The 27,005-nt window shown below is 47.0% G+C and overlaps 2 protein-coding genes and 1 long non-coding RNA gene across 9 annotated transcripts in view; 2 read left to right on the top strand and 1 right to left on the bottom strand.

Moving 5' to 3' along the window:
• AKAP13 (A-kinase anchoring protein 13) overlaps positions 1-16,191 on the top strand; it is a 247,759-nt gene extending 231,568 nt beyond the window's left edge. For 5 of the 6 annotated variants that reach the window (XM_082198203.1, XM_082198205.1, XM_082198204.1 and 2 more), the window contains 11 exons: positions 164-240; positions 1,671-1,852; positions 3,428-3,510; positions 4,362-4,541; positions 5,927-6,088; positions 7,197-7,267; positions 9,411-9,455; positions 10,014-10,064; positions 10,958-11,407; positions 12,270-12,570; positions 13,652-16,191. In XM_082198203.1, the coding sequence (XP_082054329.1) occupies positions 164-240; positions 1,671-1,852; positions 3,428-3,510; positions 4,362-4,541; positions 5,927-6,088; positions 7,197-7,267; positions 9,411-9,455; positions 10,014-10,064; positions 10,958-11,407; positions 12,270-12,570; positions 13,652-13,701 (1,652 nt within the window). In that variant the 3' untranslated portion in view covers positions 13,702-16,191. Of the gene's footprint in view, positions 1-163; positions 241-1,670; positions 1,853-3,427; positions 3,511-4,361; positions 4,542-5,926; positions 6,089-7,196; positions 7,281-7,721; positions 8,867-9,410; positions 9,456-10,013; positions 10,065-10,957; positions 11,408-12,269; positions 12,571-13,651 lie in introns of those variants that run through there. The other variant, XM_082198207.1, reaches the window with a different exon arrangement.
• Positions 16,192-18,897: 2,706 nt separating this feature from the next.
• LOC309518569 lies at positions 18,898-25,840 on the top strand. The gene is made up of 3 exons (XR_014213504.1): positions 18,898-20,099; positions 23,358-24,227; positions 24,485-25,840. It is a non-coding gene; the product is annotated as an uncharacterized lncRNA (long non-coding RNA).
• Positions 22,064-27,005, bottom strand: part of KLHL25 (kelch like family member 25) — a 31,876-nt gene continuing 26,934 nt past the window's right edge. For both annotated transcript variants that reach the window (XR_014213412.1, XM_082198530.1), the window contains exon 3: positions 22,064-22,591. The gene's annotated coding sequence lies outside the window, so the exon portion shown is untranslated. The remainder of the gene's footprint in view (positions 22,592-27,005) is intronic.

The raw sequence follows: 27,005 nt of genomic DNA, 5'->3' as shown, positions 1-27,005 counted from the left end.
CTCTTGGGACAAAAGCATTGATTGTGAATAAGGAGCATTTGCGCTCTCCTGCCCACTTAGCCACCTCTTCCCTAAACTTCCAGGTCTCTCAAAGGACTTGAGGTTTAGAAGTGAGCAAGTGTTTGTGTGTTTTTACATGGTCTGTTGTGTTTTTCTTTGCCAGAAGTCCAGGCTGTTCTCCTCTCAGATGTTCTGATATTTCTTCAGGAAAAGGACCAGAAATATGTGTTTGCATCTCTGGTAAGATCTTTAGTACTTTCTAATCAATAATAATAATTATGATAAATATACATTTGGCTGAAAAATGAGTTACTGAATCAAAGATGATTCTTGTATTTAGTTTTTGTTTGTTTTTTAAATTATCTGCTCCTTTCACTCCTTTTTACCATTTTTAAGGAAAGGCACACAGCCTCTGAATATATTTGTTTGGGGGCAAAAAATTCCTGGCTCCCATTTTCTCTGTGTACATTTTCCTTAGCATCTTTCAAATTTATTACTATTATTTTATTAAAGCATTTGCTCCCTTCTGGGCAAAGCTCACCGTTATTAAAAGAGCAAGAAATAGCAGGAATAAAGCAGCACGTTAAAACAGCAGAACTGTACAGAATGAAATTACAAAATGGGATTTAAAAAGCTGGTTTTTAAAAATCTTTTCAAAAACCTATAAAATGCAATGGTGCTTTTGATCTTTAAGGGGGGGAACCTCCAAAATGCCCAGTGGGGCAATGTCTTTATTAGAAACAACCAAAATGCCACAAGATTGCAGCAAGCGATTAAGTTCCCCAGAAGTCTTCGTTGCATTAGCTGACCTCAAGGCCATAACATGCAGTAGTGATTACCTAACTGTGCATTTCAAAAGTTTTTTGTTCTCCTTTCCCATTCAGTCCTACCCTTTGCAGAGACGCAGAAATGTATTTGGCAATCTGTGATGATGTTCCTGTGTTGGTATAAGTAAGGAAATATACTGTCAGGAAGCAACACACAGCTTAAGAGAGTCAGTTTCCGGACTCTCTGCAACACGAATGGGGCATCTGTGGCTCCCCAGATGTTGTTGGGCTCCAATTTCCATTAGCCGCAACCAGCATGACCGGTGGCCAAAGATGCTGAGAACTGGACTCCAGGAACTTCTGAAGGGCCACTGGTTCTCCTCCTCGGCTGTACAATGAATCCAATCTAAACCAACATCTAGAGCCCCATTTAGGCTGTGATTTAGGGCAGCTTCATTATATAGTAGGTGGACTTGTGTTGGACAAATCAGAGCAGTAGTGAAGAGTTGAGCCAAGATGTTTTCCTAGTCCAAATTCTCCCTACCATTAAAACCTACTGAAATGCTTTAGTAAGTCGCTTGCTCTCATTCGCCACAGCATCTAAGATTGGCTGCAGGTAATGAAACTGATTTGTAAAAACGTTACATGGAAAAAATACGAGAGACATTACACATACTTCTGTAAAACAAGAAAATCTTTAATAAAACAAAAACAAAAGATTGGCTGCAGGCTTGAGAAACTCCCTGCACCTGTGTGTGTGTTTAAACTGAAGTACTTTAGAGTGGGATATGTATTAAATAATCCATTGGTTAGGGCTTGTAGTGGTTAAGATAGAAAAGTAGGCCTGTCAGGCTGCATCAGACTGAAAGCTGATTGATTTGTTTTCCTCTCTCTTCCCAAAAGGATCAAAAATCCACAGTGATATCTCTGAAGAAGTTGATTGTCCGAGAAGTAGCCCATGAGGAGAAGGGTTTGTTCCTTATCAGCATGGGAGGGAAGGACCCAGAAATGGTGGAAGTTCGCGCCAGCTCAAAGGAAGAGCGCAACAGCTGGATACAAAGCATCCAGGACACCATGAATACTATGTAAGCAGCTGGTGGTTGGTCTGCGGAATGCATGGGCATTGTGTGTGGAATGCAATTGCAATCAAGTTTAGGATTGGCTGTGTCTCTGTGGCAGGGTGGCATCAAGGTGGAGGCTGCCCTAGAGCATTGCTCCAGTATTTGAATGCTCTTAGGATGTGCAGGTCAAGGACCCACATGTCCATTTTTGATGGTGTTGTGGTGCCATGTTGAATGGAAGGATCATAGATCTGGTAGAGCATCTGCTTTGCATGCCTTCCGCAGCATCTCCAGCTAGCGCTGGAGCAGACCTCTGTTTGAAACCCTGGAGAGCAACTTTCCAGACAGGGTAGTAAGGGTACTGAGCTAGACAAGGGATGCAGGTGGTCTAAACCACTGAGCCTCTTAGGCTTGCTGATCGGAAGGTCGGCGGTTCGAATCCCCACGACGGAGTGAGCTCCTGTTGCTCTGTTCCAGCTTCTGCCAACCTAGCAGTTTGAAAGCATGCCAGTGCAAGTAGATAAACAGGTATCACTGCTGTGGGAGGGTAAATTGCTTTTCTGTGCACTCTGGCTTCCGTCATGATGTCCCGTTGCGGCAGAAGCAGTTTATAGTCATGCTGGCCACATGGCCCGGAAAGCTGTCTTTGGACAAACATCAGCTCCCTTGACCTGAAAGCGAGATGAGAGCCACAACCCCATAGTTGCCTTTGACTGGACTTAACTGTCCAGGGGTTTTAACCTTACTGAGCTAGATGGACGAACGGCCTGATTCAGTTATAAGGCAGCTCTTCCTGTGTTCCTAAGCTCGGTGTCCTTGCATCACATTGAATAAAAGGGAGGAGTTCCAAAATTTCTGGCTAGCTCAAGCATTCTACATGCTGATTGTTGTTGTAAACTATTAAACAGGACTATATAGTAAGCAGGCATGCAAAAGACACAGATCCCTTTGTTGGAAAAAGGTCTCTGTGTAACTGAGCTGTGTTGACATCGTTGTTAAAGTTAATGAGGTATACAAAAGCAATTCTAAGATACGCTAATCCACTGCATTTCTGCAGTTTAATCATCAATCAACCACTTTGCTTTTTTAGCCGCAGGCTGCTAAAACTGAATTGTTATATAAATAAGTAGCATCTGTACATACAGCTAAGTATCTTGTCTATATACGACTTTAAATGAGCATAAAACTAAATATGACTGATAGTGTCTTACTGTAAAGTTAAATAAACCGGGAAAAGATGTACCGCCAGACGAGAATGCAGTACAAATAGCAACAAAATAAACAAATTACTAAATAATGCAAGTTACAAATCCATCCGATGTAAAATTGCCCAATGCTGGACATCAGTAGGCAAAATTGGCCACCTACTGGCCGACTTACTGTAATGTTTGTTAAAAGTTTGCTTATATTCAAGTCCAGGCATTCTAAGCCTTGCCAGAAATCTTGTCACCTCTGCAAAGAATGAAAGCCTTTTCCTTCCTCCTAAAACATTTGCTTCCCACTGACATCCCAAATGAGCACTTCAGGGGTTTCAAAAAAGATGCAGAGATGTTGATGTTTTTCCTGCCCTGTTCTACTCTGTTTTGGCTCTTCCTGCAGGGATAAGGAAGAAGATGAAGGCATCCCTAGTGAATCGGAGGAGGAAAAGCGAGTGCTTGACACCAAAGCCCGGGAACTGAAAGGTAAAAACAACAGAAGCTGTGACCAAAACCTTTGCCTAAAACATGCCATAAATGTGCAGAGCTGGGGAACCAACGCCCATCCAAATATGAGAGTCATAAGCCCAGCAGCCCCAACCACTGTGGTCAGTGATGATGGCACTAACTGGAGGGCCACAGGCCTTTTAGAAGCTACCCAGTAAACTTCACGGTGTTTTGATTCCAAATGCCCTGTACTGAGACCTAACTCGCTAATTATAGCACTGCGCTGGCTCTTAAACCTCCCCTCACTTACTCTATTTTGACTCAGTTCATATGTAATACTGAGCCAAACCATGGTTTAGTGTGAATGTGCCGGGCTCCCAGAGGTAGCTCATTGTGGCCACTTCGTTCCTCCTCTAGTCTTGCTGCTGCTGTGAGCTGAACCACAGTTTTGTTTTAACTTGTCATCCAAACCCATGCTTTGTCTCGCTCGAGATAAACCTTCTGAAACTAAACCTAAGCCAGCTTTTGCAAACCTGGGGGTTTCTGGATGTTACATGACTATAACTCCCTGTTTGTTAGCCAAGTTGGCTAGGATGGGTGCGAATCTCAGTCGAACGTCTACACAGTTCTTAGCTGGAAGGAATAATGGTCTGCCTAGGTACAGTGTTGGTTTGCTTTGCATCAGTTTGCCCTGTCCCCTCATTTTGCAAAGCATCCTTTCCCCATGGTAATAACTCTCTGTGACCCGAGTTTCTCTCGATTCCTGTGATTCCCTGACTTGCCAGAAGGTGGGGCCTGGGTCTCAGTGATTGCGAGTCCCACTGAGTTGCCGAGGCACGTTCTGTGTTCTGCAGCAGTTCTTCGACTGACCTTCCCCTTCTACCCCACAGAACAGCTCCATCAAAAAGACCAGCAGATTATCACGCTGCTGGAGGAGAAGGAGAAGATCTTTCGGGACATGACAGACTGCAGCGGGCACGAGGACAGCTCGGGGGCTAGGACCTTGTTCCGGGCCAACACGGAAGAGGCACCCAAGGGGGAAAGTGTGATGAAGAGCGTGATAACTGAAGGTAAGCTTCCATTCACTGCCCTCTCCCCAGAAGGAATTGTATATTCACCTGTATATTCAGCCTTAGCAAATGCACAGTAGCTCAGGGGCGGCAGTGTCTGCTTCCAGGTTCCAGGTTCAATTCTGGCATCTTCAGGTGAGGGCAGGGAGCATCATCCCCCGTCTGGAGGCCTGGGAGCTGCTGCCAGTCAGTGTAGACAATCCTAAGCTAGGATGCAGGGATCTAAACTGCAGCAAAGGTGAGACAGATCTAATGTGGTTAGACAGATTTAATTTAGGAAATGAAGTTGGAATTGGTCCCCCGTTTTGTCCACCACTTTGCCCAGGTCAGGGGGCATAGTCTCCCAGGCAGGACACCTGTGCTTGGTGGCATGCGCACCCACACACCATCATTTCAAATCTCTCCTGAACCCACAACCCAATTCTTAATCCCTTAACCTTCATCCTTTTCTGAAACTTAAGCCTAAGACAGCTTTTGCCAACCCAGTGTTCCTCAGACGTTTTGGACTCCCAACTCCCATCAGCCCTACTTAGCCTGTTGACTGTTGCAGTTGTTAGATGTTGCTGCTCTTGTGGAGTTTTGTTTATAGGGAAAGTAAAGACTGATTGGGGGCGCGGCTGGCGCTGTGGGTTAAACCACAGAGCCTAGGACTTGCCGATCAGAAGGTCGGCGGTTCAGATCCCTGCGACGGGGTGAGCTCCCATTGCTCGGTCCCTGCTCCTGCCAACCTAGCAGTTTGAAAGCACGTCAAAGTGCAAGTAGATAAATAGGTACCACTCTGGCGGGAAGGTAAACGGCGTTTCCGTGCGCTGCTCTGGTTTGCCAGAAGCGGCTTAGTCATGCTGGCCACATGACCTGGAAGCTGTATGCCGGCTTCCTCGGCCAATAAAGTGAGATGAGTGCTGCAACCCCAGAGTCGGTCACGACTGGACCTAATGGTCAGGGGTCCCTTTACCTTTACCTAAAGACTGATTGCTGAAAGGTCCCGATACATAAGCACATTTATGTTGGCTGAGGCTTCTGTAGGGCACCAGGTTGCCAAAGTCTAGCATAAGCGTTTATAATTTCATTTGCACGTGTTCTTGCCCTGTTTCTCTTGCCCTTCCTCTTTGTCTCAGTGCAGATTGGGAGTTTTTCTGGGTGCAGGGACTTTTCATCTTAATGTTACTCTCTCTGTAAAGCCCTGTGTGCTTTGCAAGCATTGGATGAATCCTCATGATGTCTAGCTTGAATGCGGGTGACTTTGCAGACTCCCATAAGTCACCCACCACTGCCTTCACAACTTAGTTTCTTCCTAACATTCAAATTTACCTTAGCAGGTGAGCATGGATGGAGTTTGGTCATATAATCAACTTCTTCTGGTTGCTTACTTCTTCTCCTTTCAGTTGAGCTGTTGCAAGGGTTGGTGAGCAGGAGCCTCGGAAGTGCCCTTGGGCAGCAGATGAGCAGCCTCACCTTGGAGCAAGAGGGTGTGGGACCCGTCTCCCTCCCCAGGAGGGCAGAGACATTTGGAGGATTTGACAGTCACCAAATGAATGTCTGCAAGGGTGAGTATCTGCCATGGTGTTCCCTAGAATTCACACTGCTTTTGTGTTGGTCTTTGCATGCCCATCTGCTCCAAGGTCTTCGTTTTAATTTGTAAATTCCTGAAAAGCTTCGGTCTGGGGCACCTTAAGGGACCGCCTGAACCCTTTTGCTTCAGCTCGATCGCTGAGATCACCTGTAGGGAGTCTTGCTGGTTGTCCCCCGAATTGGTGAGGCTCATTTGACATCAACAGGAAACGGAGTCTTTAGTGGCATCTTGTGGGATGCTTTCCCCATGGAGATTCAGTAGGCATCTTTTGTGTTAGTCTTGAAATGTTTGCTGAAAACTTATTTATACTGTGAGTCTTATGCAGACCATTTAAACATTTTATTAAAATCTGTTTATTCCATTTATATTCCCACTCTTCCTCCTGAAGGTGTCTATGGTGAGAAACTTATCAATAAAAATCACACACACACACACACACACACACACACACACACACAAAATCTCCAACAGTGATTTCAGGGTTGGTAGGGACCATTTCTTTCATGGATGGTAGTATTTTTAAATTCATTTTGAAAGTCAATCATGAGGAAGACAGACACACCTCATCCAAGAGGCCATTCCACTAATAGAGGGCTGCTACAGACAAGGCCCTGTCAACTGGACAAACAAAACTTTTTCTTTTCTTTTTTTGGTTTCTGAAAGTACACAGAACGAAGAATCCCTGTATGGTGTCACACCCCCACCCCCAGGAATATTCCGTGCATATTCAATGTAAATTATACACTCAGATATTAAGCATGTTTGTATAATAGTTAGAGTTGATTATACAAGTTAAAGTATATTCTGTGCTCCATCTTAGCAGATTGCCTCAAAATATCGCCACAATTTTCTGAAATAGTGACTTGTAATTCTCTCTGTGTGTTTGTGTGTGTGATTGCTGTAAACTGCTTTTTTAAAAAATGATTTAAAAAAAATTAAAGAAAGAAAGTGGAGGACTTCATTTCAAACAAGAATGCGGAGAGGTGGTTCTAGACTGCCCTCAGCAATACGGCTGGAATATTGCATTCATTCTATGTTTTTTCCTGGGCCTAAGGAACTCACGTTAACATCTGACTTTTCAGGGGTGGAAAAGGTTGAAGGAGACGATGTGCAGGATCTTCGGAGGACAGAGTCGGACAGTGTTTTGAAGAAGGTATGTGTAGTGGGTATGAGTTACTCGTGCGTAAGCTGGTGCATTTCTCGGTTAATTTCCCTTGTTAAACCTTTCTGACTGCACAGCCCCTTCTTCCCATGGCTGCCTCAGTCACTGGCAGAATCCGCCAGTGGGCGTTTCTTGAACCTCTTCCAGCATAAAAGTTGTTTGACACCCAGTCTCCTCCTCCTCTCACTGCGCGGGAGTCTTCTGCGCAGGGAAGGCGTGGGTAGCGGAGGACCTGGGCTCTCCTCGCTGATGTCCAGTGAAGAGTCCTGGAGCCCTCCCTCTGATTCCCCCATCTGCCCCCCTTTCTCCCTGGTGTTGTGCCGATTGGCTTCCCCCTCTACTGAGCTGTTTCTCCCCCGGCTGCTGGGTCCTTCGCCAGCATCATCTGAGAGCCTCCCCTTCGCCTCTCGCTCCGATGTCAGTTCCCTGACAGTATGGAACTGAGGCGGGTCCTTCACTTAGCAGTAGATGCATTGCCTATAGGGCTGTCAATGGCTACTAACCGTGACAACAGTGCTCTGCCACCAAAGTCAGAGGCAGCACTGCTTTTGAATACCAGTGGCTGGAAGCCACAGGAGCGGGTGGGGTGAGGGAGTCCTCTAGCGCTTGCAGGTTTCCCACAGGCACCCCGTTGGCCACTGTGAGAACAGGCTGCTGGAGTAGGTGGACCATTGGCCTGATCCAGCAGGCCTTTTCTTGGGATGTTCTTATGTCCGTTCCCTAGCATCTCCAGCTATTAAGACCTTGGAGTGCACCTGCAAATTGGAAGAGACAGTGTTGTATCCAATGTGCCAGAGGTCTAGAAGGCTGCATATTTCATGAATCGCTTTCCTATGAAACACCTCAGAGCAATTAAACAAAAAAACAGCCCATGAACAGTTGAAACAGCAGCTGCATGTATACAAACAATTTCATATCCAACAGAAATACAGATGGGATAAAAGCCTTCACTAAAAAGGCACATTTTTTAAAAAGGTCTCTGTGGCGATCACACAGGGCCCCCGGACGTTTCACAGTCTATTGACCCTGTGCCACCACTGCGATAGCTTTCTTCGCTGCCACCACCCCGCTTCTCACGGGGACACATGGAGTCCAGACAGTTGTTAACATAAACAAATAATCAAGTTTATTTTTAAATGCAGGAACAAGCGTATGGTTGCAGTTTATTTTTCTCTTGTCAGTTTCCTAATCTTAGTTCCTAACAACTCCAAACTGAATTATTCTCAACTATCTATCTGACTCCACCTAACAATTCCTCTCACTCTCTCACAATACAACTCTACCAACCCACTGCCTATTCCACCCTCTTCCTTCTCCAACACCCAAGCCTCAACTCCCAACTCCCAAACCTCAACTGACTTTCAAAACCTCCCACTCTATCTTTTACTCCCCCCTTGCATTCTCACTGGCCAATCACATCACACCCATTTTAACCCTTTCCTTGACCCAAACTAGGAGGCAAACGCCACAGTCTCCCATGGGGGTGCCCACCCAGACAATTTCCTTGGGGCTCATTCTGGCTCATTCAGCAGCGCCTTATTTTTCCTCCTGAAAAACATGAACTTTGAGGCCTGATATTTAAAGAAAGAAGACAGGAGTGCCTGGTGTGCTCTGGTCCATGGGGTCACGAAGAGTCAGACACGACTAAACAACAACAATTTAAACAAACAAAATAAAAAATAATCACCGTTCTGGAACATTAAAACCCCTTCACATAAAGCCTTGTTTTTAATTATTTTATTTTATTTTGTTCACACTGACTGGCAGAGAGGGTCCTTCCAGCCCTGCCTGGAAGTTGAGCGTGGGATTTTCTGCATGCAAGGCAAATGCTCTACCTCTGAGCTGCTGCCTTGTCTCCCCTTTCCAAAGAGTTTGATGCAAAATGGACTAAACACCCGATGCGAGGCATGGGCAGGCAACCTGTGGGCCTCCAGATTTTGTTGGATTCCATTTCCCCACAGCTGCAGGCACCGTGGCCAATGTGTCAGGGATGATGGGAGTTGTAGTCCATCCATAAGTGGAGGGTCACAGGTTGTCTCCTCCTGGGGATCAGTGTTGCTGCCTGAGGCTGACTTTGATCCTTGCTATCTTTCCTCTGCCTTGTTCTCATTAAGACTGTCTGCTCTCTTCCCAGGGAGGAACAGCTAACTTGATGTTTGTGCTGAAAAGGAACAATGAGGTAAACATTCCTGTTCTCACTTGGCCTTCTTTGCTGAGGAACACAGCCAAAGGAACCTGGTCTCCGCTTTTCAGGAACACGGTTTCCAAAGCAGCATGCAACACAATTAAAAACAATCAAAACGTTTTCAACCAGCAGGGAAATAGAACAAAAACTCGATATCCAAAGAATATGGGTGCTTCCAGATGAGGGTCTAATCTGGAGATGGGTTGTTGCAAGAAGACTTTAAAATAAATAAAAAATAGCAGATATCCACACTTAAGTTTGTGGAAGGAGCAGGATACGGGCTTGCATTTTGATGCCAAACACATTGTGTGGACACTGCAAAACAATTTTGCATGCATGAGGAGCACAATGAACACCAGTCCAGAACACTCTGTTGTGTCAGATGCTTGATCAGTGTTACAGAGGCTCACTTGAGGTTTGCTAATGGTTGATCAATAGTAGAGTGTGCTCTCCCTTCTGCCCCTCTTGGGCTAAAACACTGCAGCAGATCAGTGTCGCCAGTAACTGAATCAGCAGTTGACCGCAGCTTATTTCTTTTTTCCCCTCCTGCAGCAAGTTCTCCAGAGCATCACTCACCTCCACAGCTTGCTGGGTATGTTGCAGGTGAGTAACTTCCAGGAGGAAGGGGTGGAGAGGAATATGGCCATTGGCCGAGGGCTCTTTGCTGTGTGGATTCTCTGCTTGCACAATGCACCATGTAATATTGGCTTAAAGTCTTCACAAGCCCTCTCCATATCAGAAGGGTTGGGATGCTTAGGCTTAGACTAAGCTTCCCTCTGCTGGTGTACTTGCTGGCAGAATGTTGGGGGAGCCCTCAGTTCTAGCAAGGGGTCCAGCGAAATAAAGGGTCTCTCCCAGAAGCAGGGATGATTATGTGCAAGGGAAGAGCATGGCATTGGTGTTGTCAGGATACAATGCCTCTCAAGCCAGCCCCGTTGCGTGGAGAGGTCCGAAATAGAGGGAGCTGCCTCATACCCACTCGGGCCATGGGCACAACTAGCTCTGTCTTGTCTACACCACGAGTAGGAGACCTTTTTCAAGCCGAGAGCCACCTTCCCTCGCTGGCAGCCTTCTGGGAGCCACATGATAATGGGGCCAAACTGGGCATGGCCAGAAATACACCACTCTTATGCACCAGGCAAATAAGAGGTATTATTGTGTTCAAGGACACATTGCAGCCAGGCAAGAACACTAAAGGAGGGTGCAGGGCCAGGACCAGAGGACAACATGGTATAGGGAAGTGACATGGCCTGAGTAGAACTCCAAGTTCAGATATAGAAGTCTAGAGAGCCACATATGGGCTCAAGTTCCCCATCTCTTCTCTACAACACCTGGTAGTGGCAATCCAAGGAAAGGAGTCTCTTCCTGTCCTTTCAGAGAAGCGTCTCTCCGGGCCTTTCCTGGAGAGAAGCAGGGGTTGAACTGGAGGGCAGGGCGTCTCCTGCATGCAAAGCCCCGAGCTCCAGCCTTCCCTAAGCCTTCCCTCCCTTCCACAGGCTGTTGTCGTGCAGCAGGACACCTACATTGAGGACCAGAAGCTTCTCCTGACGGAGAGGGCCCTGACCCGCAGCTCCCTGCGCCCCAACTCCCTGATTGAGCAGGAGAAGCAGCGCAGCCTGGAGAAGCAGCGGCAGGAGCTGGCCAACCTTCAGAAGCAGCAGGCCCAGCACCAGGAGGAGAAGCGGAAGAGGGAGAGGGAGTGGGAGGCCCGCGAGAAGGAGGTGGCGGAGCGGGAGGCCCGGCTGGCCCAGCGGGAGGAGCAGCTCCAGAAGGGGCACCACAGCCTGGAGAAGGAGCAGGAGGAGCTGCAGCAGAAGAAGGCCACCTACCAGCTTGATCTGGAGCACCTCCGCGCAGCCCAGAAGCAGCTGGAGAAGGAGAAGGAGCAGCTCAAGAGGGACATGGAGCAGATCTCCCAGCTGCGGGCAGAGCCCAACCACAGTCCAGTAAGTCACCTCCTCACTCTAGTTTTTGGCAAAGGCAGGTGCGTATAGGAAGCCACCTTGTTCTGAGTTTGGTCCCACTGGCCCACACCAGAAGACTTGAGCCTTTTCAGAAATCAGACCCACCTTCTAACAGGAGACCCGTTTTGGTTATTTTTGTAAAACTTCGTATTTGTATGGCCGTAGTGCTGCAGCTGTGACCCATCTTAGACCCAGTGCTGGGTCCTTATTTACCAGTTGAAGCCCAGTGGGGCAACTCTCCAGGGTTTTGGGGTAGCCCTATTTGAGAAAGCAAAGCTTTTCTGCCTCTCACTTAACAGTAGATGCTGGGGGCATCCAAGGAAGCTGATTGAAGGCTTCAGAACAGATGAAAGAAGGCATCTCTTCGCACCGTGCATATTAAGCAGTGAAGCTCACTCCCACTGGAGGCAGTGATGGCCACCGAATTGGATGACTTGGAAAGAGAATTAGACAAATTTATGGGGGAGAAGGGCTATCAGTTGCCGCTAGACGAGATGGCAGTGCTGTGCCTTCACAGCTGGAGGTAGTCATGCCTCTGAATATCAATTGCTGGAAACAGCAGGAGAGGAGGGTGTTCCTGTGCTGGGGCCCTGCTTAGTTTCCCACAGGCCATCCTGTGATCTCTTCCTAGCGGAAAATTGTTGCGGAACAGATTGCGCAGCCAAATCACCTGCAGACTGCTCATTGCAAAACAGTGTCACACTGGCTTAAAGCATCCAGTAGGCAGCCTCTTATTTTCATGGTGGGGAGGCATTGCTCCTATCCGTGTGATGCCTGGACTCCTGGTGCTGCTGCTGCCACACCTGTTTCACTTCTACCACTTGTTTTGCCTCCTGCCTTGCAGCTTTCCAACCAGCACGGCAAGATGACCAGGACACCTTCCCTTCCTGTGCCCGACGACTCGTCTTCCAGGCAACAGGGCCATTTGGAGAAAGAACTGTCTGCGTCGCCCAAAAGGAACAGCCTCACAAGGACACACAAGGAGAAAGGCGCTTTCCACCTGCTTGGCACGACGACGTCGAGCCAAGCCAACAAGGCAGCTGACGGACAGGGTCAGGTGCAGAACCGCCTCTTTGGCTTGGCCAAGCCGAAGGAGAAGAAGGAGAAGAAGAAGAAGGGCAAAGGGCACCGCTCTCAGCCAGCCGGTAAGCAAAGGGCTCTTTCTACTTGCTAAGATGTCTTCATGAGACCTCCTTCCACCAACTTACCTGCAGTGGTTGCTGCTGCCCATTGAGACAGATAGGGCAGAAGGCTGGGAGGCCCAGCAGTAGGTGGTGCGAGGGCCAATTAATTGTAGCTTTGTCCCCATCTTTCTCTTCCCTGCTAAGTTATACAATTGCAACACTGAGACTTGAGGAGGAGGAAGCAAACAGCCATAGTTACCCCCTGAAGCGGTTGTAAGTAAGAAGGCAGACAAGTGGGGCGCTGGCTCTGGGCAGACTGAGGTTAGTGGGGCAGCACCCCATTTGCCATAAGGGACCAGCCCTCACACCTGGAAAGGAAGCAGCTATTTGGAGCAGGGAAGGAAGAGGCAGCAGCAGGCAAGCCCTGTTTGGGCACTTAGAAGAAATAAGAAGTGAGGAAGGGGAAGAGGTGCCTTTTAAGCAATGCGGGCAATCTTCTCCAGGATCCACTGGCGGAGGAAGAGGAGTGCGGGGGGAGTGCACCGCCCCCAGCAGAGCGATCCTGGCAGGGTGCCATTGCGGCTGTCCACCCCCCAGCGCTGGGCACCACGCCCCCGCAGGCAGCATGCCCCGCCCCTGTGGGTGGTGCACCACACCCCCAGGATGCGCCCTGCCCCTGCCTGCTCTCCGCCCCCTGGTGCCGGAGCATGAAGCTCCACCACCGCCAGGGCCATCTGATTCTCAGGGCCAGGATTTGGGTGCACCATGCCTCGATGTGAACTGCTTGCAGTTCTTTCCTCCGGTGCGGACAGGAGAGAATTGGTTCCTCTGTAGCTCCTGACGTGCCTTGGAAAGGGAATCAGAAATCTGCCGCTACAACAGCCTGTCACTACTGCCTGCTTTGAAGGCACAGGTTTGTTGCCCAAGGAAAGATTCGTTGCGATACCCAGCGGTGGGGTTGAAAGCAGGTCAGGAGCACCTTCAAGGAATATTTAATTTGGGCATTAAGGTCTTCACAGCTATGAGCAGGGAGAGCAGGAAATACGTGCCCCTTCTGCATGGTCCTGATGTCGTTTGCTTGTGATTTCCTTCCCTTGTCCAGAGGCTCAGTCGCCAGAAGCAGCACCGGAGGGCGAGGAAATCTTCTGCTGACCCCACTGTTCCACCTCCTGCAAGGATGAGGCTGCCCCGTGCTGTGCCCTGCAGAGCTCTCCCCAGCACAGGGCAGATGCAGCAGCGACTCTTGTCTGCCTTGAACTGAATTGTCCTTGCAGCGCAAACCCACCTGCGTGCCTACAATTTGCCGCCTGCTCCCAGCTGCTGGCTCTGCCCGTGTCCTGGATCCATTACCTTTTAAAAGGAAGCAGGGGAGGCAAAAGCTTCAGACGCTGGGCGTGGCCAGACTGGGCGGGCTTGGTTTTGGCTGCACGTGTCTCTCTGAAAGGAAAAGAAAAGCATCCATTCTGTGTGCAATGCTGGCTGTTAAGACAGACACTCCCTGCTTCTGTTTTCATCTCCAAAGATTGGGGGGAAAGTGCGTCCCGGGTGGCAGCTTGGCTGATCTTCTATTGGGGAAGTCCACCAAAAACCATCGCCCTCTATAGCAAAAGCATGGGGCTCTTTAATGCAATGTTTTCTACATTGCCATATATATAGATAGTACTGTATATATACTTATATATAAATATAAATATAGAAAATGTAGCTGTATATCCGTTGGGGTATGCTTTAATTCTGTACAGAAAAAAGCTGGCTGAGCTTAGCTCTTCCCTAAAGGTTTAGCTGAAACTGTTCAGGGACTGTGTTGATATTAAATATCTCTTTACTTGTCGGCACTCTGTCCTAGTGCTTCTTCCACTGGCAAAAACACCTTCTCCCCCAAAATATCCATCTGTGTGTTGGGGAATGGACTCAAGGCCACGTAGCGGCAAATTGGCCAACTCAGTTAGGAAGGTGGTTTCCCATTAGAGAGGCTCTGAGGACCTGTTTGCACACAGAGTAAGTTGTGCCGCAGGATCCACACACAGGTGCATTGTGGGAATACTGGAGGCACTTGGCTGGTTCACAGTTCCAAGGACAGTATCAGGCATCTTCTGCTTGATAGAAGCAAAAGTGTAAGAATGGATTTGAGCTGGCTAAGGCTACCAAGTCGGAATGAAATATGAACGGGCAATCTTTGAAAATTGAAAGAGATGGAGTGTATGTTTTAGGGACAGGGAAGGGGAATCTGTGGCTCTTGAGAAGTTGCTGGACTCCAGTTCCCATCATCCCTGACTGCTGGCCATGCTGGCTGAGGCTGATGGGAGCTGTAGTCCAACAAGTTCTTAAGAGCCACATGCTCCCCTTCCCTTCTTCAGAAGCCACTTCAGGAAAGCCGCAACAGGCCAATGTTTAAATCACAACTACTCTCAAGTCCCTTTTGAAATGAGCACAAGGGAAGGCCCGACTCCCTGGCCCAATAACACTTCCTTTCCCGGCTCTCCCATCTCAGCCTTCAGTATTAATAGTAGTTTCAACTAGAAAGCCACTAATTCACCATAGAGATCACTGACTGCTTTTGCCCAAGAGATGGTTAGAGGCAAAAATCAACAGCAGCCCAAATCCTTATTTCTCTTCCCTTGGCTTTCTGCTTCTTGCTTTTCTCCAAATTTGCTGGTTCATCTCTTTGCTAGAAGTGCTACCTTCATAGCCATTTTGAAGGGTGTTCAACTGACGGCAACTTGGGTGGGAAATGAGCCATATAAGCAGAAGTGCAATGGCCTTTCATTTCCATGCATAGCGGAGTCCATTGTAGCTTCTGAACATTCCTCATCTGGTAAGGGGAACTTGGCGGGTGAGCGAACGCTGTGGCCTTCCAATTGCAGTAGGACTCCAACTCCCATCAGCCCCCTGCCTGCACAGCCAAATGGTCAGGGATGATGGGAGTTGTAGTCAGACAACCGCTAGAGGGCCACAGTTTTGCCACCTTTAAGAATTGCAAAGTTCCAAATTTGGCATCACAGGTTGCGTCAGTGCAGACCATCATTTTGAGGTGGAAGAGATAAATAATGCCCCCCCCCCCAACTGATAAAATGTTTCCTTATAACATCTGAAAATACTTGGATTTGTTTCTCGGACTTAGCACCATGTGATATGGGTGAACTTTTGACAATTCCCTTTGCAATTTGAACCCCGTGGGTTGGAGGAATCCATTCATGGCAAGTTTCCCAGCTTTTAAATGATTGGATGGCTCAGCCTTTTGGAGGGTTTGGTGCATAGTTCTTCCTTCTTTTCTTTTTGGACTCCAGTTCATTCTTCTGGCCATGCACACTCCAGTGTTTGAGTCGCAGACTAAGCATCCTTCACTCTGGCGGATACAAGCATAGGCAGTCAGGCCAGATCCAATGACTTCTTGACTATTTGGCGTTGCTCCACCAGTCACACTTAATAGGCGCACCTGCTGATTCCTGTACAGGTGATGCTTTATCAGGTTCAGAAATGCATCCTGTGAGATTGGTGCTTTCTGTATGGAATCTCAGAAAGCTCTTTTTCCTTCTGCAAAGCAAGCGGTGACCCTGAGTGGGTGAAGAGATTCAACTGCATCCTTCATTGCACTGGGAGCAGGAAGGCAGCAGGGCAGAGAGGGATGCAGCCCCAGTGGAATTTTTTTTGGAGTTGGTGTGTGAAAGGACTTTCTCCCTAGCACTTTGTGCCAATACAAAAAGAACTGTGGAACAAGCTGGCAAAGTAGTTCCTTATGTGGTGATGCCAAGGGAAGATGAAAGGTCCCCAGTTATGATATTTTTTAATAATATAGACTCCCCAGAGATTACTCCTGTAGACTGGAGAAAAGGGCACAAATAGTGCTCTCTCTCTCGCCTTGCCTCTGCCCCGCCAAATCCCTGAAGCATTTTGAAAGCTTCCTTTTCCTACCACGTTTTCAGACTTGTTTTTTAACGAAAGGTTTGCACTATTGTCCTGATGCCTTCTCCCTTTAGAGCATCTCAGGATTTGTGTTGTTTTTTTTCCGTGCAAGAATCTTGCGCGGAAAATCAGAGAAAACTCTTTAACAAGCCTTCAGTGCTGGGACCGCGGCAGGTACGTCGGGTCTGTCTTGGCCAGCAATGGAGAACCTCCCTCAGCCTGGCTGAGTCCGAAAGCTCTCTAAGCAATTCACTCTCCAAAAGCGCAGCAGGAGGCAGCTGTGGAGGTCTACTTTTTATTATTGTTGTTACTTTAATTATTTTGTTGTTGTTGTTGTTGCTTGTTCTCTTGACTGCAAGCTGGGCTTGCCATAAAAATAAATAAATCTTTCTGTTTGTTTGAAAGAGATCTGGATTAAAAAAGAAGATGAGAGAAACGTTTACTGAGCTGTTTTGTCAAGCCCAAAGTGGGGTGTTGTTTTTTTTTGCTTCTGTAAATATTAAATCGATAAATTAAAAAAATGACCTGTAGAGCATTGAATGCAATTGATCACTGCTAGGGAACAACCTCTAAAACCCAGTGTCTCTTCGCCACGTTTCAGAGATCTAAAGGCAGGTTGTCCAGAGGTGGCAGTGAGAGAAAATGAGCATGTATAGGACACAGAAAGCAGAGCCTGCCTGGAACCACCTTCATTCCTCTCAAAAACTATTGTCTCCAACTTTATTTAATTATAGCAGACTAGCTGTTGTTGATGGTTTCCCCCTCCATCCCCTTCCCCGTCCGCGCTTTACAATCCAGTTTTCATCCATGCAAAGGACCACGATCCACAGGGTTTCCCCTTTAGCAGTGCAGCTCAGTTTTAAAGCTCAAGACGAATGGTTTAATCTAGTATTATTATTGTCCGTGGGTCGTTGCATGGATGCCGAGAGGCACCAGAGGCTGGGAGCAAAATGGAATGCTATTTCATGTGGTAACGTTTTAGAAAAAGAAAAGTTTCTAAAAGTCTGCTGCCATTGTTCTTTTTCTTCACACAGAGAGTCCGGTGTTACATACATGTAAAAAAAAAAGGAGATATGCATTTGTGTATTTAAATAAAATCAGTAGGTGTTCAAAGGTTCCTTCTATTCAATTATTCTCTGGTTCAGCTTTCCTCAACCTGGTTCCTTCCAGTGGGAGTTGTTGTGACCCAAAGCATCTCAAGGCCACCAGGTTGGGGAAAGCTGAATTATATATGGTTAAAATAAAGGTATGATAATTCCTTTCTGACAATGAACGAGTACATTTGCATACTTGCCAGAGAAATGTATTATAATGATGTTGTCCACTCATTTGGACTTTCTCTCTCTCTCTCTCCCACCCACCCCACTATCTAGGCTTGTATAAGGGTACCTGTTTCATATTTCTGGTTGAAAGTAATGTTTAAAAAACACACTTTAAAAATAGAAACATACAACAGTGAAGAGGGTAAAAAAAGACCAACAACCTAAACCGCTGTATGTTAATTTGTAATTATGTAAAAAGTAGGTTACTGATTGTAAAATTTTACAAAGCTCCCCCCCCTCGTAATTTGCAAAAAAGAAGAAAAAAAATCAGATTTTTGTAATAGCTTTTATTTATCTGCCTTCCTTATTAATTAATGAGAGCAATTTCTTGTAAAGTCGTTTCCCCCTCCCCTCTAAATAAATCTTGGTTTTAAGTCTGATGAATTTCTGCCTGCCTGCCTGCGTGCGTTTGTTTTTTCATGTCAAATCAAACTGCGTTGAATGGAAATTTTCAAAGCCCTTCCTTTGAACGCCTGGATTCGATACTTCATTTTCTTCCCATGCAGCAAAGGAAGAGAAGAAGGAAAATGTAAGTGCCCACAGTGAGGGTGGTAGGGATGCCTTCATGAGGCTCTGGGTAAGGAAGAAATAACATAAAAAGAGGTCTGCTGGATGAGACCTAAATGTCCATCTAGACCAGAATCTTGTCTTCACCGTGGCCAGGGGGGACGGGCTGTCATTGGCGGCCATTTTGTGCTGGCACCTACAGCACCTTTATCGAAGAGTACGGGCACCTCATTTCTTCAACCAAAAATAAAAGCATTGCCTACGGGCCTCTGCTTGGCTGCTGTGGGAACGGGGGGCTGGATGAGATGGGCCTTGGGTGCGATGTAGTAGGGCTCTTCATAAGTCCTTATGGACCACAACGACTCCCCACTGGAAGAGTGCTTTAGGCCATAGGAAACTGCCTTAGGTTCATCAGTGCATCTGGTTCTGGACTGCGTCTGAATACCAGTCTCTGGGGATCACAAATGTGGGGTTTTTGCTCTTCTTGTTGCGTTTCCCAGATGTTGGCTGCTGTGAGAATAGGCTGCCGGGCCTTTGATCTAAACCAGCAGGGCTTTCCTTATGCTGAGCTCTTGGCTCAGTTCCACTCTAATGCTTCACTTTCCCTTGTACTGTCTCTCTCTCTCTCTCTCTCTCTCTCTCTCTCTCTCTCTCTCTCTCTCTCTCTGTGTGTGTGTGTGTGTGTTTGTGTGAGTAACCTGGGTTAACCCCTTGAGTTGGGTTTTAGAGGCCTCTTTTTGTCGATGGAAGGGAGCCAGTGGTGGAGCACACCACCTTTGCCTGGGAGAGCCGGGGACACGAAGAATGCTGGCAGCGTGAAGACGGGATTAGTTAAAGCAGGCGGCTGTTGGGTTATCTGGAAATGACAGCTGCTTTGGTTGTGACCGTGCCACAAGTTGCTCATCTTGGGATTCACGTGGCTGTTTCGCGAGGCAGTCAGTCCCTAGCTTTGCTTCTTTTAATGGACCCTGATGAAAGGGAAAAGATGAGCGTGGACAACGCCATTTTGTCCTCCGCTTTTCCATGTAATTCTTACACAGCGTAGGTCGTTCATACTTTAGAAACCCAGCGCACAGAGCAAACCTTGAAATCAATGAATTTGCAGCCCTTCTCCTCACTGCTGCTTGGTAATGAGCTGGCAAAATTGGAGACTAATAGGCTTGGGCTATGAATTTTCACTGCTGGTAATATTCATCTTTTTATTACGAATCTCACTTACACTCTGTAACTAATGAGATTTAATGTCCTAATTTGGGGCCTCCACGGTCAGTATTCTTGGTGTCACATAACATGCCAGCACTCTTAACTAACTAGTTTCCAGGGTTATTTGCCAAGCTGGGGGTGGGGCGGTGGCAATGTCTATTGAAGTAGTCTCATTGTGTTTTCAGTGTACAGTGGTACCTCGGGTTAAGTACTTAATTCGTTCCGGAGGTCTGTTCTTAACCTGAAACTGTTCTTAACCTGAAGTACCACTTTAGCTAATGGGGCCTCCTCCTGCTGCCACGCCGCCGGAGCCCAATTTCTGTTCTTATCCTGAAGCAAAGTTCTTAACCTGAAGCACTATTTCTGGGTTAGCGGAGTCTGTAACCTGAAGCGTATGTAACCCGAGGTACCACTGTATGTTGCAAATGGAGCCTAGTACAGCAATGGCCACCTCATGCTTCTGTGCATCATAGGAGATAAATCTGAGCAGGCTGATCTGACAGAACAAGATGGCCATACTCTGCTACACTCATGTCCCAGGAACGATGCCAGAGATTGATCCCTCTTTTCAGTCAACTTGGATGCAGCGTCTGGGACTTGGGGCATGAGAAAGGGGTAAGCAGTTGACCCTGAAAGGCAGACAACCCATCATTGTTTACAAAATGCTCTTTGTTTTCAGCCTGGAGAATAAATCTGGGGCTGGGTATTAGCATGCAGCGTTTCTTTCCCCCTCCCCAAAGCATTAACCAAAATGTCCCTCAGGCTGAACCTTATTATTCAGCTATCGCAAAGACTCTTTTGTGCCCCCCTCCTACTTAATCCCTTAGCAACAGACAGTGGGGGGCTACTCTTGCTTTTGCCAATCGCCTCTGAATTGGATTTTTGGGCCAACACCAGTCTAAAGATTAAAGAGGAACAAATAACTTCTCATTCTTTTGTCCTCCAGTAAGACCCCTCTTCCCCCAACCTTCTCCCTGCTCGGGCCTTTCAAGGGAGAAGAGAAAAACTAGCTTTAAAAGACCCAAAACGTGAATCTGTTGTTTGTCTTTTGCAATGCACCCAAGTCTCTGTTTTGAATTGTTATTTTACCTGTGCAATTATCTGATTGTGTATTTTAATTTTGGATATTTGTAAACTGCTTAGGAGCCTATTTGAGCATTCAGTGACATATAAATAAATGTATTTATTTATGTTGTGTTTTGTACGATTATAAAAACAAAACAAAACCCCAAACACATAGGTGCTTGCTTAAATTCTTTGCGGAAGAATGTTAATCTTTGCGTTCAGAATCTTGGAAATTAAATATGTTTGCATGTGTTTGAATTCCTTTGCATAATTTAAACTACCTCTTCAGATTTAGGGTGTTTCTTTTAAAAGAAGAATAATGCGTTTGTATAAAATAAATAATAACAAAGAGAGGAGTGCAGAAGTAGCTCAATAGAAGAGGAACAGAGAGGGGATCCAAGAGATCCAGGAATCTTAGGTGATATAAATGGTCCCCCCCCCTACTCTCCCAACCCCTTGTTGTCCTCACAACTTTGTAAGGTAGGTGAAGCTGAGAGACGGCCCAGGTTTTCCCGGTAAACTTCAGAGCCGATTAAAGATTTGAACCTGGGTCCCTTTCCTACCCATCCTAGCCTAGCTACATGACACAGGCTCCCATCTTTGCAGCACAGGAGTGGGACACTTGAGTGATATTTGTAGGGGGTACCAATGACAAAATGGCTATTGTAGAGCAGGGGTAGGCAACCTAATGCCCGTGGGCCCGATGCGGCCCAATCGCCTTCTCAATCCAGCCCGCAGATGGACTGGGAACTAGCGTGTTTTTACACGAGTAGAATGTGTGCTTTTATTTAAAATGCATCTCTGGGTTATTTGTGGGGCATAGGAATTTGTTCATTATTATTTTTCAAAATATAGTCTGGCCCACCGCATGGTCTGACGGTGGACTGGCCCATGGCTGAAAAAGTTTGCTGACCCCTGTTGCGGAGTGTGTGGCATAATATAAAATGGAAACCACACCTAAAGGAGCAGACCAGAGGACGAAAGGGTGCAGTCGTCCCATCAATAGGAAAAAGGAGCTACCACCAAGCTCACTCACAGAGAAGCTATTTGACCTGGACGGAAGAAAGGGCGGGTGCCCAATCCTGGCATCTGGTGAAACGTGGGCACATTTAATGCATGATAGGCTGAGCGCCAGTGCAGACAGGAACAGAGTAGGGGGAGCCAAATCGTGAGCTGTGTATTTTTGAGGGTATATTTCATGGGTGCTGAAGGAGTTCCTGGCAGGGACAATGAGGCATTGTGGGCACCAGGGGAAGGCCTGTGCCCACAGAGGTTGCCTATGTACAAGGGCTTAACTCTAACCCTCCCAGGTTCTGCAGCAGAGCCTCAGTATCTGTCCCTCTTCCCCCCCAACCTCGCTTTTGCCAGTGTTGCATTGCTTCGATTTCTACGGCGGTGTTTTGCAGGCTGTACCATACCAGGGAACAGTGTGTTTGTAATTACTGCTTCACTAGCCCTGTCATTATCCCTACATCAGGTGTACTTCAAAAAGAAGCAGCCCCGTCCAAAGCAGACAGCTTCCCAAAGAGCTTTTATTAAAATTGTCAGAACTCCTGGGGAACCATCAAAGTAGTACAAAGAAAGACGTGCTTCTTTTTTCCAAAACAACTCAACGCAAATCTAGCCCTTCCAGAGTTGCCTGTGCTTCATTCATGTGGTGCAGCCGAGAGACGAGTTTCTGAAGTCCTCAAAAGGCTTCCTTTGTCTGAAGAAAGATGCTGAGGCTTTTCAGTCCCTTCCCTTACTGGGCTCTCTTCCAAACCCAGCCGATGCCAACATGGCACCGATGTGGCGCTGGCAAAGCTGCCGCCATCGAAGGATGTCCACAGTGCGTTGCTCCCTTTACCTTCGAGCGAACCAATATGATTTGCTCAGGTTCCCCATCCATCCATCCATCTGGTTACTTCTTGGAGCAGCCTGACATCCCTCCCCATACTGAGGCAGCGAGGAATGAGCCCTGTGGGAGGCAGTAGACAGCAAAGCCAGTAGCCACTTGTGCAGATTCCAGTATCACTACTGACATACAAATTCAGTGTCGCTATCTGTGGGGAGAGAGGGAATAAAACATTAATATCCTGACCACACAACTACTTATATGCTCCCTTGAGTCCAAAGTATCTGGAGGAGGCCTCTTGTTTCCAGAAAGGCTTTTTGGACAATAAACTAAAGCTTGCAGGAACCACCTCAGAGAAATGGACTGCCCAGTCCTCGTTCTCTCAGTCCGCCTCCCAGTTACCTACCAACAGTGGGACTATTTGCTTTCCTTCTCCCAGCTATCTGATTTCATGTGTCAGTGCAGCAGCTGGTGATTTGAGCACCAGCAAACCAAGCTGCCCTCTGCGAAGCAAAATGGCACCAGTCCAGAGCTAGTCCTCTATCTTGAGCCCAGAGATTAGAACTGCATAGCAACTGAGTCCCGTCGCTAGGGTGGCCCCTTATGTATATCCAAAAGAAGTTGTCAGAAGACCACGGGGATTTGCATTAAATGTGCTCATTTTTTAGGCATGGGCAAACCTTTGGAAATAATTACTATAATACAAATGAAAATGCCCATTTAAGGAGGACTCTGACCAGGTGCCCTGTTGGCCAGCTCAGTCTGGTTTTCAGGTGCAAACTCTGGATGTGCAACCTAAAGGCCCCTGCTGCCTTCCCTTCTCAGGGGTTAATTTGGTGTTTTATTCTGTTTTTTTTTTCTATTGGGAGCCTCCCAAAGTGGCTGGGGAAACCCAGCCAGAATGGGGGGGGTTTATAATTATTATTATTATTATTATTATTATTATTATTATTATTATTATTATTATTTCTCAGGGATGGGTGACCTGTGGCCCTCCAGATGTTGATGGACTCCAGCTCCCATCAGCCCCAGCCAGCAGGGCAAAAACATCTGGAAGACCACAAATTTCCCAACACTGTTTCAGAAGTTACTGTGAGGCCGAACTTTTGTCGCAGCATTTAGATTTTCAGATCTATGTTGCTTCAGGACCTGTATTTTACGTTTTTGGTTACTGGAGCTTGCTAAGATTTTGATGACTGGACTCTTTGCAAGTGCTACTCTTTTTCATGTTTTTAATTATACGTCTTGCCATTTTACTTGTGTGTGTTGTGTCTGGGTTGTTTGCCGCCTTAAGCACAGGCAGAAGAGCTAAATGCAAGTTCAGTAAATTTTGCTTTTGTTAACAATGCCCCCCATCCATTTAGTTTGTTTAGTTCTAACAAACTAAAACTTCTCTTGTTCCAGTCAGCATAACTTCATTTTGCACATGCTCAGAGTCACTGGGTGGAGGGGCCAGAATCTTTCAAATCAAAAAGCTGGCAACAAGCTGTTGATAGGAACTGTTTGAGTGACTTTGTAAGTTTGTGAAGGGTTGTGAGAAGACCCCTATTCCCCTCAAAGAAGTATAATTCAGAGTGTGGTTTAACAACCAATTCCTCTTTCTGGGGAACCCTGGGAATTGTAAAGTGTGAGGCGAATGGGGGGGGGATGCCTCCTAAGCACTTGCACCACCCATGACAAACTACAGTTCCCAGGATTCTTTGAGGGAAACCATGACTATTTAAAGTGGAAGGATACTGCTTTAAATGCACCGTGCAGATGGGATTGAATGCTGTATATTCTGTGGCTTCTGCGGGGGATTGCATGCCCCTAGTCCTCATCAGACCATTAGGAGTTTATTTGGGGTTTTATAATGCAAACTGATATATCTTCTCTCCTGCCAACCTAGCAGTTTGAAAGCACGTCAAAGTGCAAGTAGATAAATAGGTACCGCTCTGGCGGGAAGGTAAACGGCATTTCCGTGCGCTGCTCTGGTTTGCCAGAAGCGGCTTAGTCATGCTGTCCACGTGACCCTGAAGCTGTACGCCGGCTCCCTCGGCCAATAAAGCAAGATGAGCGCCACAACCCCAGAGTCGGCCACGACTGGACCTAATGGTCAGAGGTCTCTTTACCTTTACCTAATATATCTTCTGCATACCTGGAGAGTTCCCTGGCACATTCAGAAACCCCTACCCATGATGCTGGGCACAGGACCATCATGTTAGGAAGGAGAAGGGTTGCCTTTTCCCCCTTATTGCTGTGTAAGAGTGCTCTGTGCTGGTGCTTGTGTCGTACCTTATGATTTCAATCCAGGCTTGGCTAGAGCTTGGTTTGCACAACACCTTGTTTCCAAAAGGCAGCCACTCCCACCCAGCTTGGCTTGATAAACAGGCTCTGGAGACAACCATCTGCTCCGCAGAACCAGCCCGTTTTCCGTAGCCAGTCTTCTCCCACCCAGGTTACAGAGGACATTCCAGTTAATTCCTCCTTGCGAGGCAATGCACCTCAAGCCCAACAACGTGGATTCGCAGCAGCTGAGGAATGCTGAGGTGACGATTGGCTGAACTGCTCTGATGTCAGAGGAGGACGGGGCTCTAGATTTTGTTGGCGGAACTGCTCTAAAACTAAAGGCCCTTTGGCTCTTTGTTGGATGAGCTTGTGTAGAAGCTACCATGGAGTAGAGCAGGTGAGGAAGGGTAGGAAAGGAGGTGTCTGGAAAAGGAAGAGGATGCAAGACAAAGGGAGCCTAAAATGGATGGAAAGGGAAAGCAAATCTGGGATGCCGAGAGCCGTCAGTCATACACGTTGAAGTCCCTAGCAGCCAAAGAACTGAGCAACACAAGATCCCCCTCTATCTAGGTGAGGACTGCTGGAGGCTCTCAATGGGTACTAGTTGGAGAAGGGCTGTAGCTCAGTGGTAGAGTTTCTGCTTTGCATGCACAGGGTCCCAGGTTCAATCCCCAGCATCTCCAGGTAAGACTGGGAATGTTCCCGGCCTGAAAACCTGGAGTGTTTCCTCTGTCAGATGCAGTATGCTTTGGCAAACCAGGATACCTGAAGGAGCATCTCCACCCCCATCATTCAGCCCAGACACTGAGGTCCAGCGCCAAGGGCCTTCTGGCGGCTCCCTCCCTGTGAGGAGCAAAGTTACAGGGAACCAGGCAGAGGGCCTTCTTGGTAGTGGCACCCACCCTGTGGAATTGAGTCCCAGCAGATGGCAAGGAAATAAACAACTATCTGACTTTTAGAAGACATCTAAAGACAGCCCTGTTTAGGAAAGTTTTTAATGTTGGATGAATTACTGTATTTTAATATTTTGCTGGAAGCCGCCCAGAGTGGCTGGGGAAACCCAGCCAGATGGGTGGGGTATAAATTATCATCATCATCACCATCATTATTTTATTATTATAACTGCAGGAAACCACAAGTGGTCAGAGTCCTGCTTGCATGCTTCCCATAAGCATCTTGCTGGCCACTGTGAGAAGACACAAGTTGGTACATTAAGCAGATTGCTTGCTTTTACAGCCCCAGATGAGAAAAACAAGATTTCCACAAATGGAGGGAGGGAGGGAGGAAGCAGGTGAGTTGCGTGGTTGGATCTTGTGCAGATCCAAATGCAGAAATGTGCCAAATGAACTGGAAATGCCAGAGTACCTCACTTGCCAAGCAGTCAGCTTCTTGCAGAGTTTCATGGCTGGCAGCTTTTCACAGCAGATGAGTCACGGGGAGCCATCTATAATTAATTACTCGTGGTGTTTGAACTCCCTGAGGCCCATGGGTTGCTTAACTATAAATGGGTTGATTGGCAAAGGAGCCAGAAGTTCAGCACCACATCCTCACTCTTCTTCCAAGCTAGGCCAACAAAATCGTACTAGTTTGGCAACTGGTAGTCGAGGCCAACCTTTGCTAACCTGGTGCCTTCCAGATATTTTAGCCTGCAACTCCCATCCGCTCCCAACAATTGGAATTGTGGCCACCTGCAAAACATGTGGAGGGCACCAGGTTGGGGAACGCTCATTTAGGCTGTGGTTTTTACATAGTAAAACAACAAACGAAAAGGAGAGTTTTATTGTAATTATTTATTTATTTATTTATTCATTCATTCATTCCCTGCCCATCTGGCTGAGTTTCCCCAGCCACTCTGGGTGGCTCCCAATCGAGTGTTAAAAACAATACAGCATTAAATATATGTAAATGGAAGAGGAGGTTGGAGATAATCATGTGAGCATCGAGGACAGCAGTGGGATGGTGAGCCAATATAACCTGAAATCCATTTTTATGGAGCACTAGCAGCCAGTTTACAGCACAGAAATCTAGGACATCGTGCTGTGTTTGGAAAGCATATCTGGGCTTTACTTTCACAATGTTAATCAGAGTTAATCCGCAGAATTACTGCCTGCGTAATAAATTAGTGTCACTGGACGTTCTGGTCAGCAAACGAGAATTCATTCTGAAATATGATCTAATGCGATTAACACCAGGGAAAGGCAATCCAGGTCACATTCCTCCTTTATAGCCAGCATTATTACGCATATATGTTACAGGGGCAATGCTTCAATTTGTCGATATCATCATAGATTATTCCAGCCTCGTTTTGTTTTGTTTTAAATCACTTCTAAAGAAGAGGGAGGACAGGCTTCTGG

The sequence above is a fragment of the Podarcis vaucheri genome, assembly GCF_965113315.1.
Source record: "Podarcis vaucheri genome assembly, chromosome: 14".
NCBI lineage: Eukaryota > Metazoa > Chordata > Lepidosauria > Squamata > Lacertidae > Podarcis > Podarcis vaucheri.
The sequence above is the reverse complement of the archived record's forward strand: the minus strand, read 5'-3'. Positions and strand labels throughout refer to the sequence as shown.